Below are 14,501 nucleotides of genomic sequence, written 5' to 3'. Positions count from 1 at the left end.
TAGAATTAGAGTTCGAATAATTATTATTATTATTTTTTTTTTTTTCGTGGGAAACATTGCCATTAGTTGCTATCCTTCCACCGGGCAGAGAGGAGTTCCTGTTGCCTGATGGTCAGTTAAGAAAGCAGATTCATAATTTCCATCGGGCGAAATGCAGTTATCTCCATCATTTGACAGATGTGGCGATAATTGCGATAACGATGCAAGTGCTCCATGTGGGTGTACAAACAAGTGTATATACCATGTCCCACAAAAAAACCCCCACATTTACATTAGCATTATGTCCACATCTGTAAAATTTTGGACTGTGTTCTGGTGAATTTAATCAGGAATTATTTCTCTGCTGGAAGGGAAGTTTGGGTCCTTCTGTCTTTCGGGATTTAACTAGTTTCCCCTAGTTTTTTTTTTGGCCCAGTTTATTTGAAAGTGTGTGTGTATGTATGTTCCATGTGTGTATGTGTATGTATGTATGTATGTATGTATGTATGTTGTGTGTGGGTGTATTTTTCTCCCCAGTTCTGCGAAATTAGCTTCATACGCAGGCATCATCATGAATGCCTTGTAGCAAAGGCAAATCTCATCAGCAGAAAAATTGTCCCATCCTCTTACTTCTGCCCCCAAAACAGGGCTTGTGGAGGGACAACCCATACCTGCACCCTGAAGTGTGAGGGATGTCAGAAGGTTTCTAAACACGGCCCGAAAGAGCTGGTGGGTAGCCGCCTCGGCAGGGTGGGTTAATTCCCCTCTCATTCCCTCCAGGTGAGGCCGTTCATTTAGCTCGGGATTTTGGGTACATCTGCGAAACGGAATTCCCAGCCAAAGCTGTTTCCGAGTACCTGAACAGGCAGCACACGGACCCCAGCGACCTGCACTCCAGGAAAAACATGCTGCTTGCTACAAAGTGAGTGCGAACTTAACTCCCCCGCCCACCCCTCCGAGAAAATCCTCCCCCTTCCTCAAACCCTTCCTCCCAGCTCGTTCTGAAAGCAGCCAGCATTTCCAGCCCCTAAATTACACCGGCCACTCGGGGAGGAGGGATGCTGGATCTCCCTATAGGAAGGGCAGACCCTATAGATTCTGCAGTGGGGTTTCTGTCAACACATGCTTGTCCCTATAGAGGATGGAGGAGCCTGTGCTCTAGCTACTGTACCTGGCTTCCAGGCCACCCTCAGTTCAAAAATCTTTATGGAAAGGGGAGCAAAAAATCTACATTTTGCTTCCACAGCACATCTGTCTGTCCCTCCTGATATATCTGTCTGTCTGCTATCAGATTGCAATGTCTTTTCCATACGATTCAATTAAAAAAAAAATTAAAGAAGGGGGAAAAAAGAGAAAAAAAAAAAAAGGAGAACAGCCCACTAATTGTTGTTGGTTTGGTCCCCCCAACCCATCTCTCTCCCTTGGGACTTTCTCTGTGGATGTGCTGTGCTTGATGATTTACACTTGGCTGTGCCTCCCAGGTTACAAACCAGGAGCTTCGTAGTTTGCTCGGATCCTTGGTAGTGGGTGCTATGTGTTTCCATACATCTCCGTCTATCCAGCAAAAAATGGGGAAAAAAAAAAAAAAAAGAAAAAAAAAAACACAGCCAGCCCGAACAGCTCTCATTTATTTCATGCTCTGGGACGTGGCTTGCCTCCGATGACAGTGTAATTTAAAGAAATATATGGAGGGTTGAAAAATCATTTGCTCAAATTTGTCCAGATGTTTTTTAGACGTGGTTGGAATTTGATTGGCCTTTTCCGCAGGGTCAGAAGATATTAATGTCCCAGAACTTTAATTGCTCGCAGACCCTGCTTTGCTCTTTGAAGATGTAAAATGTTGGACTCATTACTGTTTGTTCTCCAAATTCAAAGTTTCCTCTCTTGCACTTTCTTAATGGATAATACACATAGAAGTAGACCTTTATCTTTGCCCACCCTCTGAAACCCTGAACCCACCGGGAATTTCAGAGAATTTCAGAGGATAAGAGCTGAATGCCTTTTTTAAGGGTTTATTTTTTTCTTTCTTTTTCTTTTCTTTCTTTTTTTTTTTTTCTTTTTCTTTCTATTTTTTTTTCCTGGCCGTTTTTTTTCCTCTCCAGTCCCTGGGTAGGCATCTGTCTCGAAGAAACTATTCATTTGGGAACCCCACTAGAAACCCTAAGGTTTCTACATTGCCCAAGCACCTGTTGACTTGAAGGCCTTTTGGACCAGAGCAATGAAAAAGAAAATGTGTGGCCGGAATTAATCATAAAAATTGAATCTGATTTTTCAAAGGCATGGGCAAACAAACAAGAGCCAGATGTCAACTCTGATGTGTTAATTGGGATGCCACCCCCCCCCCCCAAAAAAAAAAAAAAAAAAAGGAAATGCTAGCTTTGCTTCTCATACAGTGAATAAGCCAGCATGGACTCCCAACATCCTGAGCTTTCTCGACAAGGTGGCTCAACCAGAGCATCTTCAGCGGAGGCTCCATTTTGACCCTTCCCTGCACCACGGCCCTGTGCCACCCGGTAGCTGTCAGTGCATGGTTGCACTTTCCTCCAGGAACAGCTGGTTTGAGCCAGGGTCAGGCCTCTCTGCAGTGGTTGGCAGATCATGTCCCTTTTGGCCTGGTTATTTCTAGAGCTACCAAGCAGGGCTGGGTTTTCACAGTGCTTCGGAATCATAGAACTATTTTGGTTGGAAAAGACCTTTAAGATCATCAAGTCCAACCATTAACCTAGCACTGCCAAGTCCACCACTAAACCATGTCCCTAAGTACCATATCTACGCATCTTTTAAATATCTCCAGGCATAGTGACTCAACCACTTCCCTGGGCAGCCTGTTCCAATGCTTGATAACTTTCAGTGAAAAAAATTTTCCTAATATCCAATCTAAACCTTCCCAGAAGCATCCTTGTGGCTGTAGGAGAGATTTTTCTCTCCAGACCCGGTGTTATCCTGCAATTGCAGAAACCTCCTGAAACAAAGAAGTTCACTAAACAATATCGGAGGCTGAGCGTTCAGTGAACTTTGTTTCACTCCCTCCTGAAGAATGTCATCCTGAGCAGAGAGCTGTTGGCTTGCCATGGCCAGTCCCCAAGCACTGCTGAGGGAAAGGAATGGGGCGAAAAGGTCCTATCCTGGGTCTTGGGATCAGCTTAGGCTTGCACCTACCCTCCTTCAACCTTAATTGTCTCAGAGAAATGTGGGATGGGCCTAACCACCATTTTTCTCTCTCTCTTGTCTTCTCTTTGCCTTTCTTTCTTCCATGCAGGCAACTTTGTAAAGAATTTACAGATCTCCTGGCCCAGGACAGGACGCCCATTGGAAACAGCCGGCCTACCCCTATTTTGGAACCAGGCATTCAGAGCTGCTTGACTCACTTCAGCCTCATCACTCATGGCTTTGGGGCCCCTGCTATCTGCGCCGCCCTCACGGCCCTTCAAAACTACCTGACTGAAGCTCTCAAAGGCATGGACAAGATGTTCTTGAACAACAACACTGCTAACAGGCACACATCTGGCGAAGGACCAGGTAGTAAAACTGGAGACAAGGAAGAAAAACACAGAAAATGAGAGAGGGAGAGAGGAGGAAAAAAAAAGAAAGAAAGAAAGGAAAAGAAAAAAGTTAAATAAAAGGAGAAAAGAGAGAGAGAGAATCTTTTAAAACAAAACCGTCTTAATTTTAGCTTTAAAAATGTTGGATTGGGCTTTGGAAGAATTCTATTAGGTAGGACAAAATAATAATAATAATAAAATAATAATAATAAAAATAATAAAAAATAATAAAAGAAAGACAATAATTTAAGATCAGAGGAGCACAATGGCGCAAGACCAGTGGTTCAGAGTCTCTTGCCAGGATCATGTGAAGACAACCACCAGGATTTTTTTCCCACTTCTGTTCTTTCACCTTTTTAAAATAATGATTGGGGGGGAGGGGAATATAATAATAATTAATAATAATAATAATAAAAGAAAGAAATGAATAACTTATTGGAAGAAATTGGAGAAACATTTTTGGTGTCAGTGCTTTGATTTCTTGAGCTGCACGGTCTGTCTTGCTATTATTTTTATTTTCTTCTTTTTTTTTTTCTTGAATGATGTCCTGTCTTCACCCTAGCTAAAATGATCTTCCAGAGCATTCCTTTCTGAGCAACCCCATCGCCTCATTTTCCCCCAGCTCTTCCCATTTCATCTCACCGCCCTGTTTCTGTCTAGACTAGGAAAGGAGGGGAGGCGAGCGTGTAGACCTCTCACGAAGTCATCGACACCAGCTGGTTTGAGCTGCGTTCATGGCAGCATCTTAACATTAGCCAGGAAGTTTCAAGTCATCGTAGCTCAGTCGAATTAGCTATTTCTATTTTTTTAAGAATTTTTTTGTTTTGTTTTTCCTGGTCTAGACAGACTCTCTGTTTATGTTACCAGCGTTTACAGGTGTGTATGGGCGCGTGTGTGCCCCTGGAGAGGGGTGTGTGTGTATCCTATGTATGTTTGTATATACATATATATATATGTGTGTACATATATATATATGTGAGTATAGCCACACATACTCATGCATGCAAACATACCGTTGTAATTTAGTACTTGCCTTTGATGGTACCATGCCTTGTCTATCATGGATTGCAAAATTTGAAAGTGAGGTTTGGTAAAATGTCAGCGCTATCTGATTTCTTAATTTTCTGAGATCTCCTCTTTTTCTCTAGGGAGTTTTAGATTCTTAACTATGCCAATGTTTCAGTCCTCAGTTTCCTTGAGTAGTGTGTCTGAGAGATATCTTTCCTCATTTTTAAAGAACTGTTAACAACAACAAAAAAATGAGTGATATGAGTATGTAATTCTTTCTCAGGAGTATGCACTATTTTATTTTCTTCTGTTTCCTAAAGCTTTGCCCGCTTGGCTTATGAGCTTCTTCAAAGAGGACTAGAGATCCCTACACAATATATCAGGTACAGAGAAAAAAAATCCACAATTCTGATATTCTGATACTTTTCTTTTTTTTTTTTTCCTTTTTCAAATCAAAGCCAGTTGTTTCTGAATTCTGTAGGTGCACTTCTTTAAAGAAGCTCAAAGGGAATAATTTGAACGAGATAAAAATATAAGTTGAAATTGAGGTGTAATATTGCAAAGAAAATAAGAGCTGTGTTGAATGTTACCGCGCTTGCTTGGCACTAGGGTTTTGTACCCAGAGAGGAAAGGATTGCCATGTGAGCTGGCTCCTCGTGATGGGAGTGGGGAGGGTTTGCCAGGGAATATCCTGATTTCTGAGCTCGGTCTGAGGAAATCTCTTTCTCTTAGAAAGCTTTTAAAGAAATATGTCTTGTGACTCTTGCTTTAGAACAAGTCGGTGTGGTAGGGGGGAAAAAACTTCTCAACTCCAATGTTTATCTCAGTGGTTTGGTGTGTGACAGGATGTCTTATGCATATGATTTGGGGGGGTGGAGAGGGAGTCTGATTTATTTCCTTTTTTTTTTTTAACATACATTTCTTTGTCTTCTATGGTAAAAATAATGCTGAAGTGTAAGGATACGAATTTCTATTTGGATTCTGCCGTACTGGGTAATTGCATGTGTTTCTCAGTGGGGTAGGGTTGGTGCACTAACACGTCTTTTTGCTTGTATCAGAACAGTTACTCGGTGTGGGTAAACCTCCTGGAGTCACTGCCAAAACTCCAGTGGGGTCAGGCCTCCCCCTGGCATCCCTGTGAAAGCTGCAGGACTCAATCCCACCCACCCAAGTAGGCACACTTGAACTCAAAACAGGGGAGAGAGTAAAGAGAAACTTTAGCCTTGTTTTAGGTTCTAGATACTTTCCAGAGGGGATGGTGGGGGAGAAATAGTTCAGCAATACTCTCCGCACCACCCCCAAAATTTTTCTTAAAACAAAAAAAAAAAACAAACGAGCCTCTTGATGGTCACCCTTAGTGTCCTAAGCTATGTGAGAAATGGCTGTGGCTTAGGGCCTGCTCTGCTTTCCAAATCTTTACATCCAAGCAAAGGTCTCGGCTCTTGCATCCAGTTCACAGGTAGGGAACGTGTGTGGCAATAGAATCCCAGGAATCATCCAGCCCCAAGGAGCACTGACCCCTCCAGAGCTGCTCTGCAGTCCTGTACTGTTCGTTCCTCTGTGGCAGAACGCTGTGGGAAATCTCACATTAGAGAAGGGGAAAACTGAGGCAGGCAGCCTTCTCCGTGGATGCTGGGATGAGCTGGAGGTAGGCTTTGACCCTGGCAGGTCCCTGGGTTTGGCAATTGGCATGTCCCTGAGGATGTCACCAGAGGAGGTGTGGATCCCTGGGTGATGTAGATCTCATGGATCCCCCACCAGTAGATTGGGGACCCCCAGGTTGAAAAGCAGCCCCCAGGCAGCCCCTGGTCCTCTACAGCCCAGCCCTTGCCATCCACCGCCAGTTTCAGCGGAGCCCTGGGGAAGGACAATCCAAACTCCAGTGCAGGGCATGACCCAGCAATGATGTGCGGGAAACATACAGGGGGTGTGTGTGTGTGTATCTGGGGAGGAACGGATGGTACCACCTGAAAGCACATCTCCCTTCTCTGCCTGATGACAATATACAGTTTATTAAAGCAGAGCACAAAGTGTTGAACGTGCTTTGTCTGCTTTCTGCAAAAAGCCTTTGTGAGGAGCCCATGGGCCCAGCCCTCCGGCATTACCCAGCCCAGTGGGGCTCCTGGGTATGGGGAGACCTCCAAGTTAGCTCTCAGTCTTCCACCTCCCCAGCTGCACACGTAGGGATGTGGGGACCTGCTGCCTGCCACCCCAGAGCTTCCAGCTGAAGGCTTTTGGGGGGGATGTTTGGGATGGTCCTTCCTTGCCTTTGGGGAGATGTTGGGGATGCTCCTTTTAACTGCAGAAGACAGTATCCCACCACCACTGCAAGTTGGTGAGGAGAGGGAACCACTTGCAACTTCTTGGGTAAAGACGTGCATACATGTATGCAGGTGCTTAGGCATGCATGAGGGTTTGATCCTGCTGCTGAAGTGTCCCCTAGGCACGGGTTTGGTCACCTGGACCAGGGTCTCAAACCCCGAGAAGGTTGAAGGAAGAGTTTCAGTTGGCTTCTGGCAACTTTAGATCTGCCTCTCATGCCTTCTACCTGGAAGAGACAGGCTCAAAATGCCAGGCTGTGCTTCGCTCAGGTGAAATGAAAGCGAACGTAAAATTCCCACTGATTTTGGTGGGACTCCCCTTGTTTCTTCCCCAAAGTCTGGAGACAAAATCCACAAAGTTTCTGATTTAAATATAAACAGGGAGAAAACATGGTGTAGGAGTACACCCACCACTGTTCTTCCCCCTAGCCTAATGCTGGTCCCAGAGGGAAACATCCACCGCCCGGTGGCTCCTATCAGTGCTGAGAACTGAAATCCCTCAAAAATCAAACTCACCCTCCCACTGGAAAGCTCCTGCTCCCTTGCACTTTCCCAACCCAACTACTTGAGTTGGCGGGGCACCTCAGACGTTTATCTGATAATTGAGTTATTAAAAGATTTGGTTTCCTCGGGATCATAAATTAATAAACAGGAGGATTAACACGGCAGCTTTGCTTTTTAACTCAAGGGAAAAGTTTGAGGAGAGACCAGGAAAAGTTTATTTTCTAACCAAACAGGTGGATTGCTGTAAATTTTATTTCATTCTTAGTCTCACTTTTTTTTTTTTTAATAACAATTATCTATTTTCCATTGGAAAGATCTCTGTTTTCATACTCTCCCTGACTATTTTTTATTTTTTTCCTGGTTGTTATTCACACAAGGTGTGAAGGAAACAAGAAGCCAATTTTATGGAAATCCTTTTACAACCCGATGATTTCTTTAAAATCGGGTCGTCTCTTGTCCCACCTAATAGAAATTCTCTGTGAGAAGCTGTTTCAAGTCCCTTTGCATCCCAGACCAACCTCCCGCAAAATCCCCAAATTTGCATTTGGGGCTGGGAGGGAAAGGAGGGAGGATGGGTTTAAGACGTTGAGCTGTGCCCAAAGGGCTTATTCCCTTCCCCTGCTCTTCTCTTTCTGACCGGTTTATCACGCAGACCTATTCGGCTCTGTTTTAATGCGTTTCTCGGAGAACTTGGTGCTCGTTTCAGCTGCCCTAAGCTTTGCCAGATCGATCCGGCCGCACTCCCCCTTCCCTCCGGCTTCCCTGCGTGAGAGAGACCGTAGGCTTTTTACAAATAGTATATTTTCTTATACAAAGGGAAAAAGTAAAAGGAAATGTCCCCAAACACACTGGCAAACGCCTGAACACTTCGAGAGAGACGAAACATTGTGTGCCAGCGAGAAATAAAGGAAAAAAAAAAACCCAGGAACAAAACAAAACACACAAACCCAAAACAAATGCAAAGCTCAGAAAAAGCGAATGAAAAACTGGAAAGATGAAAGAAAAAAAAAAAAAATCTCCTTTTATGCCCCAAACGATCCCTTTCACCTCCTCTTCTTGAAAAAATCTGACCATGCAGTGAGAAATATCAGTTTATCGACTCTTCCTGAGAAGAAACGCGGAGAGGCATTCAGTATTGAGTTTGTATATATTTATTTATGCTTAATTTAACGGGAATGTGTAAATATGGCGAGCAAGTAGTTTTTGGGTTATTTATCTGTGAATCTATACCTCTGTGAATGGGTGGGGGAATTTAAAAACAAAAAGTAAAAAAAAAAAAAACAAAAAAGAAAGAAAAAACAAAACCAACAAAAAAAAAAAATCCCGCTTGACTAGATAGTATCCTATCGGAATCTTTTCTGTTCTTTATAGACAAGCTGTTATGGTAATGGGTAGAAATTGGTTTCTTGTCCAGTGATGACCTGATTTACATAAATAATAAGAATAAGAATAAAAAAAAAGAGAGATTGTTGTGTTTCGTTGTATTTTCCTCTTCAGTTTTTTTGAATGTTGGTGCTGCTTCGATTCTGCAGACGGATTTACTTATAACTCCAAGAAGTCTTTATTTTCCCAATCTAGGTTTTGGGGAAATTCAGGACATGTCTCTACATTAAAAAAAAAAAAAAGACAATAAATACTGCTTCTCAGAAATGTTGGTATTTTATTTCTGTCTGACTCAAAAGTGTCCATATTTTGACAACTCTTACCTCTTCATTTTAAACAGACCTATAATAAACCTCATGTCATGTTAACGTGAGCTTTCGTTTCATTTTGCTTTTACCAGCTGAATTAGGAGTAAACCTTCTTTTTCTTTTCAAAGTATTAGCCATTAAAAGAAAATCTTTTGTAAGCCTGCGAGATCAGGAAAGAGGTTTCTTTTTTTTTTTTTTTTTCCCACTCCTGTGTTCCTATACGTTTCACTTATGTACACGTGGATGTGAGTGTGTATATGTGTGTATATATATATGTATATGCTCTTATATACAGATCAGGAGTGATGTTCATATTCACAACGCGGGATTATTTTCTACCTTTAGGTCTCCAGTTGCAGCACCAGTAACTAGCAAAAGAAAATATTCAAACAAAAAAACCACACCCTTCTTCCTCCACCTCTCCCTCTTTCCCCTCCTTTCCCAAGTCGCCTTTTTTTTTTTTTTTTTTTTTTTTTAGGTTTGTAATGGACACCCATGAAGAAGAGCTGAGGGGAAATCCGGATCCCTGGGGTTAACCCGGAGCCACTCCGGAGTGACTCGGGGTTTACCCTGCGGCTGAGTGAAAGAGGAGGAGAGGGGACAGATTAAAGTCTCAGGATTTTTTCTTTTTTTTTTTTCCGGACTTATTATGGAAAAAATATATATTTTATTTATTTTTTTTTTTTTTTTGCCTGTAAGTCAGAGGCTGGAAAGGACTGGCAATTGAGCCCTCCCCACAGTCTCCCTGAAAACAAACACACACGTGTGCTCAAACAGGGAGCCCCGAGGGTGGAAACCGGTTTAAAGCATCGCTTTTACTGCCGTGAAGTATTTTAGTTAAATACCGGCTCTGAAGACTTGTCTGGGTCGGGGTTTTATCTGTTGGTTTTTAGAGAAAGTGCTAGTTTAAGAGGGCAGAGGGAGAGATGCTGGAGCTGTAACAGGCCGTGGATCGGTTTTTGCAACTTAGTTTTTCTCGGAGTGGGGGTGGGGAAATAGCAAAAAAAAAAAAAGTTAAAAAACTATTAATCCCCACCTCCATCTCCCAAACTACCTCCCTTCTCCCTCTCCTTCCAGCTTGGACTACAGGAGTCGACTCAGCTGATCGCCCAAGGTGTCCAAAATAAATCATCATCTCATCATAATTAAAAAAAAAAAAAAGGCATTGCAAACGACGACCCCAAAGTCTGCTTTGTGGGGAAGCTTTCGAGGCTCGGCTGCCTCGGCTTCAGCCAGGCTTGGACTCAGCCGTGACCCACTTTCTCTCAGTGGTGTGATGGCAAAAACGCCCGGAGCAAGTTTGGGGGGCCCAGGATGGAGGGAGTGGGTGGGTGGGTGAGGAGGGGGACCGCGGCCGAAGCCCCTGGGGTCCGAGGTGGCCGGGGGGGAGCGGAGCTGGGAGTAAAAGAAAAAAGGGAATCCTCTTCCCACACCCCTTTTCCTCATTTTTACCCTTTTTCGTCCTTTCTGGGGGACCTCCCAAACCTCCTCTCCCCCAAACTCAGTTGCGGGCAGGTGTGGGGTGAAGGATGCCCGCGGGCGGGGAGAGCTGGGAAAACCGGAGCTAATTCCCCAAAGCCAGGCTGCGTGCCATGCTTTTTTAGTTGCTTTTGTTTGCTTTTGTTTTCATCTCCCCGATGGTATTATTTTTAGCCGAGCATATGTTTTACATGAAAACCTTTCAAAACAGCTCTCGCCGTTCCCAGCGGAGTCTGGGAGGGTTGTTCGGGGGACGGGGGGTGAGGCGGGGAATCAGGAAGTTTCTCTGTTGTCCTAGAACTGTGCAACAGTTACGTAAAAAGGGGGATTAAAAAAATAAATAAATAAAACGCACCAGGGAGAGCTCTTTTAGAGCTCAGCAGAAGCACCCGCGTGTGGAAACCCAGGGCTCCCACTAAAATGGGACCCGGCAGGATGAGGAAGGGCTCACCCCGGCTCCTGGTGACAGTCAGTTGACAAACTCAGAGGACACCCGGGGACGTGTCGCCACCAAAGCACAGCCAGCCGCTCGGGGGGGCTGCCGGTGTCCCCTGCCTCCCCCGGGGCCGCGTTGTCTCCCCTCGGGGCCGGGGTGGGCTCGGTCCCCGCCGGGCCTGGGAAGGCAGGGGCGGGGACGAGGAGTGTTCCTGCGGATCTCCCCTGCTCCGTTGCACTTCCCAGAAGGTCTGCAACAAGCCAAGTTCAGATTCTTTCTTTCCCTCTTTCTTTTTTTTTTTTTTTTCTTTCCCTCCTTCCTTCCTTATTTTCTTTCTTTCTTTTTCTTCCTTCCTTCTTTTCTTTCTTTTGTTTTCTTGGTTTTTTTCTTTTCCTTCTCCTTCCTTCCTTCCTTCCTCCCTCCTTCCTCCCTCCTTCCTTCCTTCCCTCTTCTCTTCTCTTCTCTTCTCTTGCTCTCTTTCTTCTGTTATTTCTCCCCTTCTAGCTTCTCACCCAGTTACAGTTAAAAACAAATGAACAGCAGCAGTAACCTAGCTCATCAAAACTTCCCCTCCTCACCAGTCTGATGTTATAATCTGCTTTCCCAGTCATGACCAGCGGGGACCTTCTCTCCATCTCCCCTGCCTTGCTCCAGTCTCTTTTTAAAACTCTAGGTACTTTTAGTTTCTATTACAAAACTTCACCTTGATTTATATCGTCATAAACATCGTTTTTGTCTTTCATCCCTTTGGGGTGAACTCCTTTCTTTTCTTTCTTCCTTTTTCTTTTTTTTTTTTTTCCCCCTCCCCACCTGCATGGTATGGCCCACATTTGTACAAGATCTCATAAATAACATCTGGTGTCCCTATGATGGAACTAGTCAAATGTCTTAAATAATCCCCAGTACCAATATATTCACCGAATTCCTTTGTTTTCTCTATCTCTCTCGTGAACAGGCATCCACACAGTTTTTTTTTTCTTCCCCGTAGCCGGGCGTGTGTCAGTGTATGTGCACAGCTGTACTAGGACACTGTCACACACATGTTGTGTCACCACTGCTCCTAGCTCCACTTAGTCATGCAGAGGCGTTCCCATTCCCACACCACTGGGGAGGGAGAAGGAAAATCTCTGGGGATTTAGGAGTTAAGAGACTCTCTATACCCTCTTTAGTATGAAGCTGGAAAAAAAACCCCGAATCTCACGCAATTACGACATCACCGCAGTTACTTTGGCACTTCCTCCAAACAACACTAAAATTAAAGGAGTGTGTGTGTGTTTGCGTGTGCGTTTATCACCCGAATATTCAGAGACAATCATCCTTTTACCCCCTTCTTGCCCCGGATCTGCCCCGGATGAAGCAAATGAAAAAAAATATCCCTACAACCAAAAAAAAAAAAAAATCCAAAACAACAACAACAAAGGGCTTAACACTTGGCAAGGTGTTCTTAAAACGAAGGCAAGCACTGTCCGGAGTTCTACCCGGTGCAGTGGGACCTGCCCGGTTCCCAGCGCAGGGGAGGTGCTGTGCTGGTGGTTACTGGTGCTGTTAAATAAAGAGCGGCGGGTGCAGAACTGCCTGCATCTTCCGAGAAGAGGCGAGGAGGATGCTCCCCCCAGGTCGAGAGGAATATTTCCTTCAAAGCAGAAACCTGTGATTCTTTCCAGGTGATAAATTAGTGCGTGTTGAGATTTACGAAGATCATTGGGTACAATTGCAATTATATCTATGGCTTTACTCGCTTAAAATGCCAAGGTGAATGAAATACGTGTGGACATTTCTTTTGTAAAAAATCCACCAAAGTACCAGGGGGGATCTTTTGCCTCACGAAACCAGCGCTAACAACAGTTTCTCTTGCTCCTGGTGCACACCTGGCAGTCTTTGCTCCTGCCAAACTCCCAGTGACTTAACCGAAAGCTGCTGTTGCCTGCAAAGGGGAAAAAAAAAAAATAATCAAAACCCACCAACCCCCAAACCCAAACTGCGTGAACTACTCTTTCCAAAAGCTGTGAGCAATGATCAGGACTAGAATAAATTTCGGTCTCTCCTGCATTCTGATGCTGTTTTATTTCAGTGCAGAGTGGATCCTATTTTAACTGTGAAAGAAAAAAAAAAAAAAGAAAACCCTTTTCCAACTCTGTATAGAAAATGACAGTAGAGTAACTGGTGACAATGGGAAGGGATGGTGGTGGAAATTGCAATTGGGGATAGAAAGCATTTTTGGATAAACGATTTTCACGGGAATAGGTTTGATTTAAAAATCTGTTTAAAATGGGTATAACGCGAGCAGGAAGGAAGGAGGTGAAATATTTTAAAACGAAAAGTTCTGGATTTTACTATTAAGGTTTGGCGGTGGATATGGGAGATGGTTTTGTTTGATGGGTAAAATAAACATCGGCTTTAACCTGCCCCGGGGAGCAGCAGGTTCATCCGCCGCTCATCCCTGCACTGGCAAAACCCTGCGCAGGGAGAGTGAGCGGAGAAGACTGGGAAAGCGAAGGAGGCTGTGGTTAAACCTCTCCAGCCTTGCTTTCCTGGGACCTCGCCACTTTAAACTTTAACTTAAGAGTGACATGAGACGAGAGAAAGCAACTCAGCCCCGACCTGTAAAATTCGTATTTTGGAAACAGCGTTTTTTCACCCTCTCCTTTTTTTTTTCTTTTTTTTCCTCCCCACCCTGCTCTGCAGGGGGCTTGTTTGGAAAGTTTGGAAAGAATAATAATTAAGAAAAAAAAGAAAAAGAAAGAACAAGAGGGGAGAGAGAGTTGATTACAGAGAGTTTTTCTTCTGGATAAAAGATGATAATTACAGGGGTTTTCTTGCAATACCCCCGCCCCAAAACGCCCACATTGGGCTGGAACGCTGGGCAACTCCGGAGGATGGGTGGGAAAAGCTGCCAAAATCGTGCGTGTGAGTTTGTGTACGTCTATGTCCTTGTGTTACTGACCTGCGAGAAATGTTTTACAGCTATTTATCTCTCCCGGTGCAGAAAATGCAGGCTACGGGGTGGTTTTCTCCTCGCTGCGTTTCTTCATCTCACCCCGTTTAGACGCCGTTGCCCCATCCCCGTGCAAACAGCCTTTCACAGGCTCTTTTATTTGCCAAAAAACCACCTGATAGACGGCTCCGGGAGGCTCTTTCTTGCCGTCTGGGCTACAACCCCTGCCCAGAGGGGCTGGTCCCAGCTCAGAAACACGCTCGGACAAAGCTGATGCAAGGAGAGAATGGAATGATGCGGGGAGAGGAGAAAAAAAAACCCAACAGTTAGCAGTGATAGCCAAGGTCAAGGTAACCCCTTGCTAAAGTTGAGAGAGGAGAGAGGAAGACCTAGGAGGGAGCTCATCCTTTCCCCAGCCTCGTACCGGACTCCTTCAGCCCTGCGACCCCTCTCCTCTCCCCTCCCCACCCCAAACCGGTCCCTTCTCCCCTCGGTGCGGGCTGATAAGGAGATTGCCCTGCCCGCTTTGCTTCCCCGACCTCCCCCCCTTTTCCCCTCGCCCCCTCCCCAACATCCTGCCGAGCAATAGGCTGTAAAATAGTTATC

General features: G+C 44.7%; 1 protein-coding gene across 6 annotated transcripts in view; it reads left to right on the top strand.

Annotated features, from left to right (window-relative positions):
* The window catches only part of TFAP2B (transcription factor AP-2 beta), a 33,635-nt gene extending 23,463 nt beyond the window's left edge, over window positions 1–10,172 (top strand). For 3 of the 6 annotated variants that reach the window (XM_086744323.1, XM_086744324.1, XM_086744325.1), the window contains exons 6-7: window positions 760–901; window positions 3,239–3,539. In XM_086744323.1, the coding sequence (XP_086600449.1) occupies window positions 760–901; window positions 3,239–3,539 (443 nt within the window). Of the gene's footprint in view, window positions 1–759; window positions 902–3,238; window positions 3,540–4,849; window positions 4,891–10,122 lie in introns of those variants that run through there. The other 3 variants (XM_086744322.1, XM_086744319.1, XM_086744321.1) reach the window with 2 other exon arrangements.
* Window positions 10,173–14,501: the final 4,329 nt, after the last annotated feature.

The sequence above is a fragment of the Chlamydotis macqueenii genome, chromosome 3, assembly GCF_036417535.1.
Source record: "Chlamydotis macqueenii isolate bChlMac1 chromosome 3, bChlMac1.mat, whole genome shotgun sequence".
NCBI lineage: Eukaryota > Metazoa > Chordata > Aves > Otidiformes > Otididae > Chlamydotis > Chlamydotis macqueenii.
This window is presented reverse-complemented; position numbering and strand designations above follow the sequence as displayed.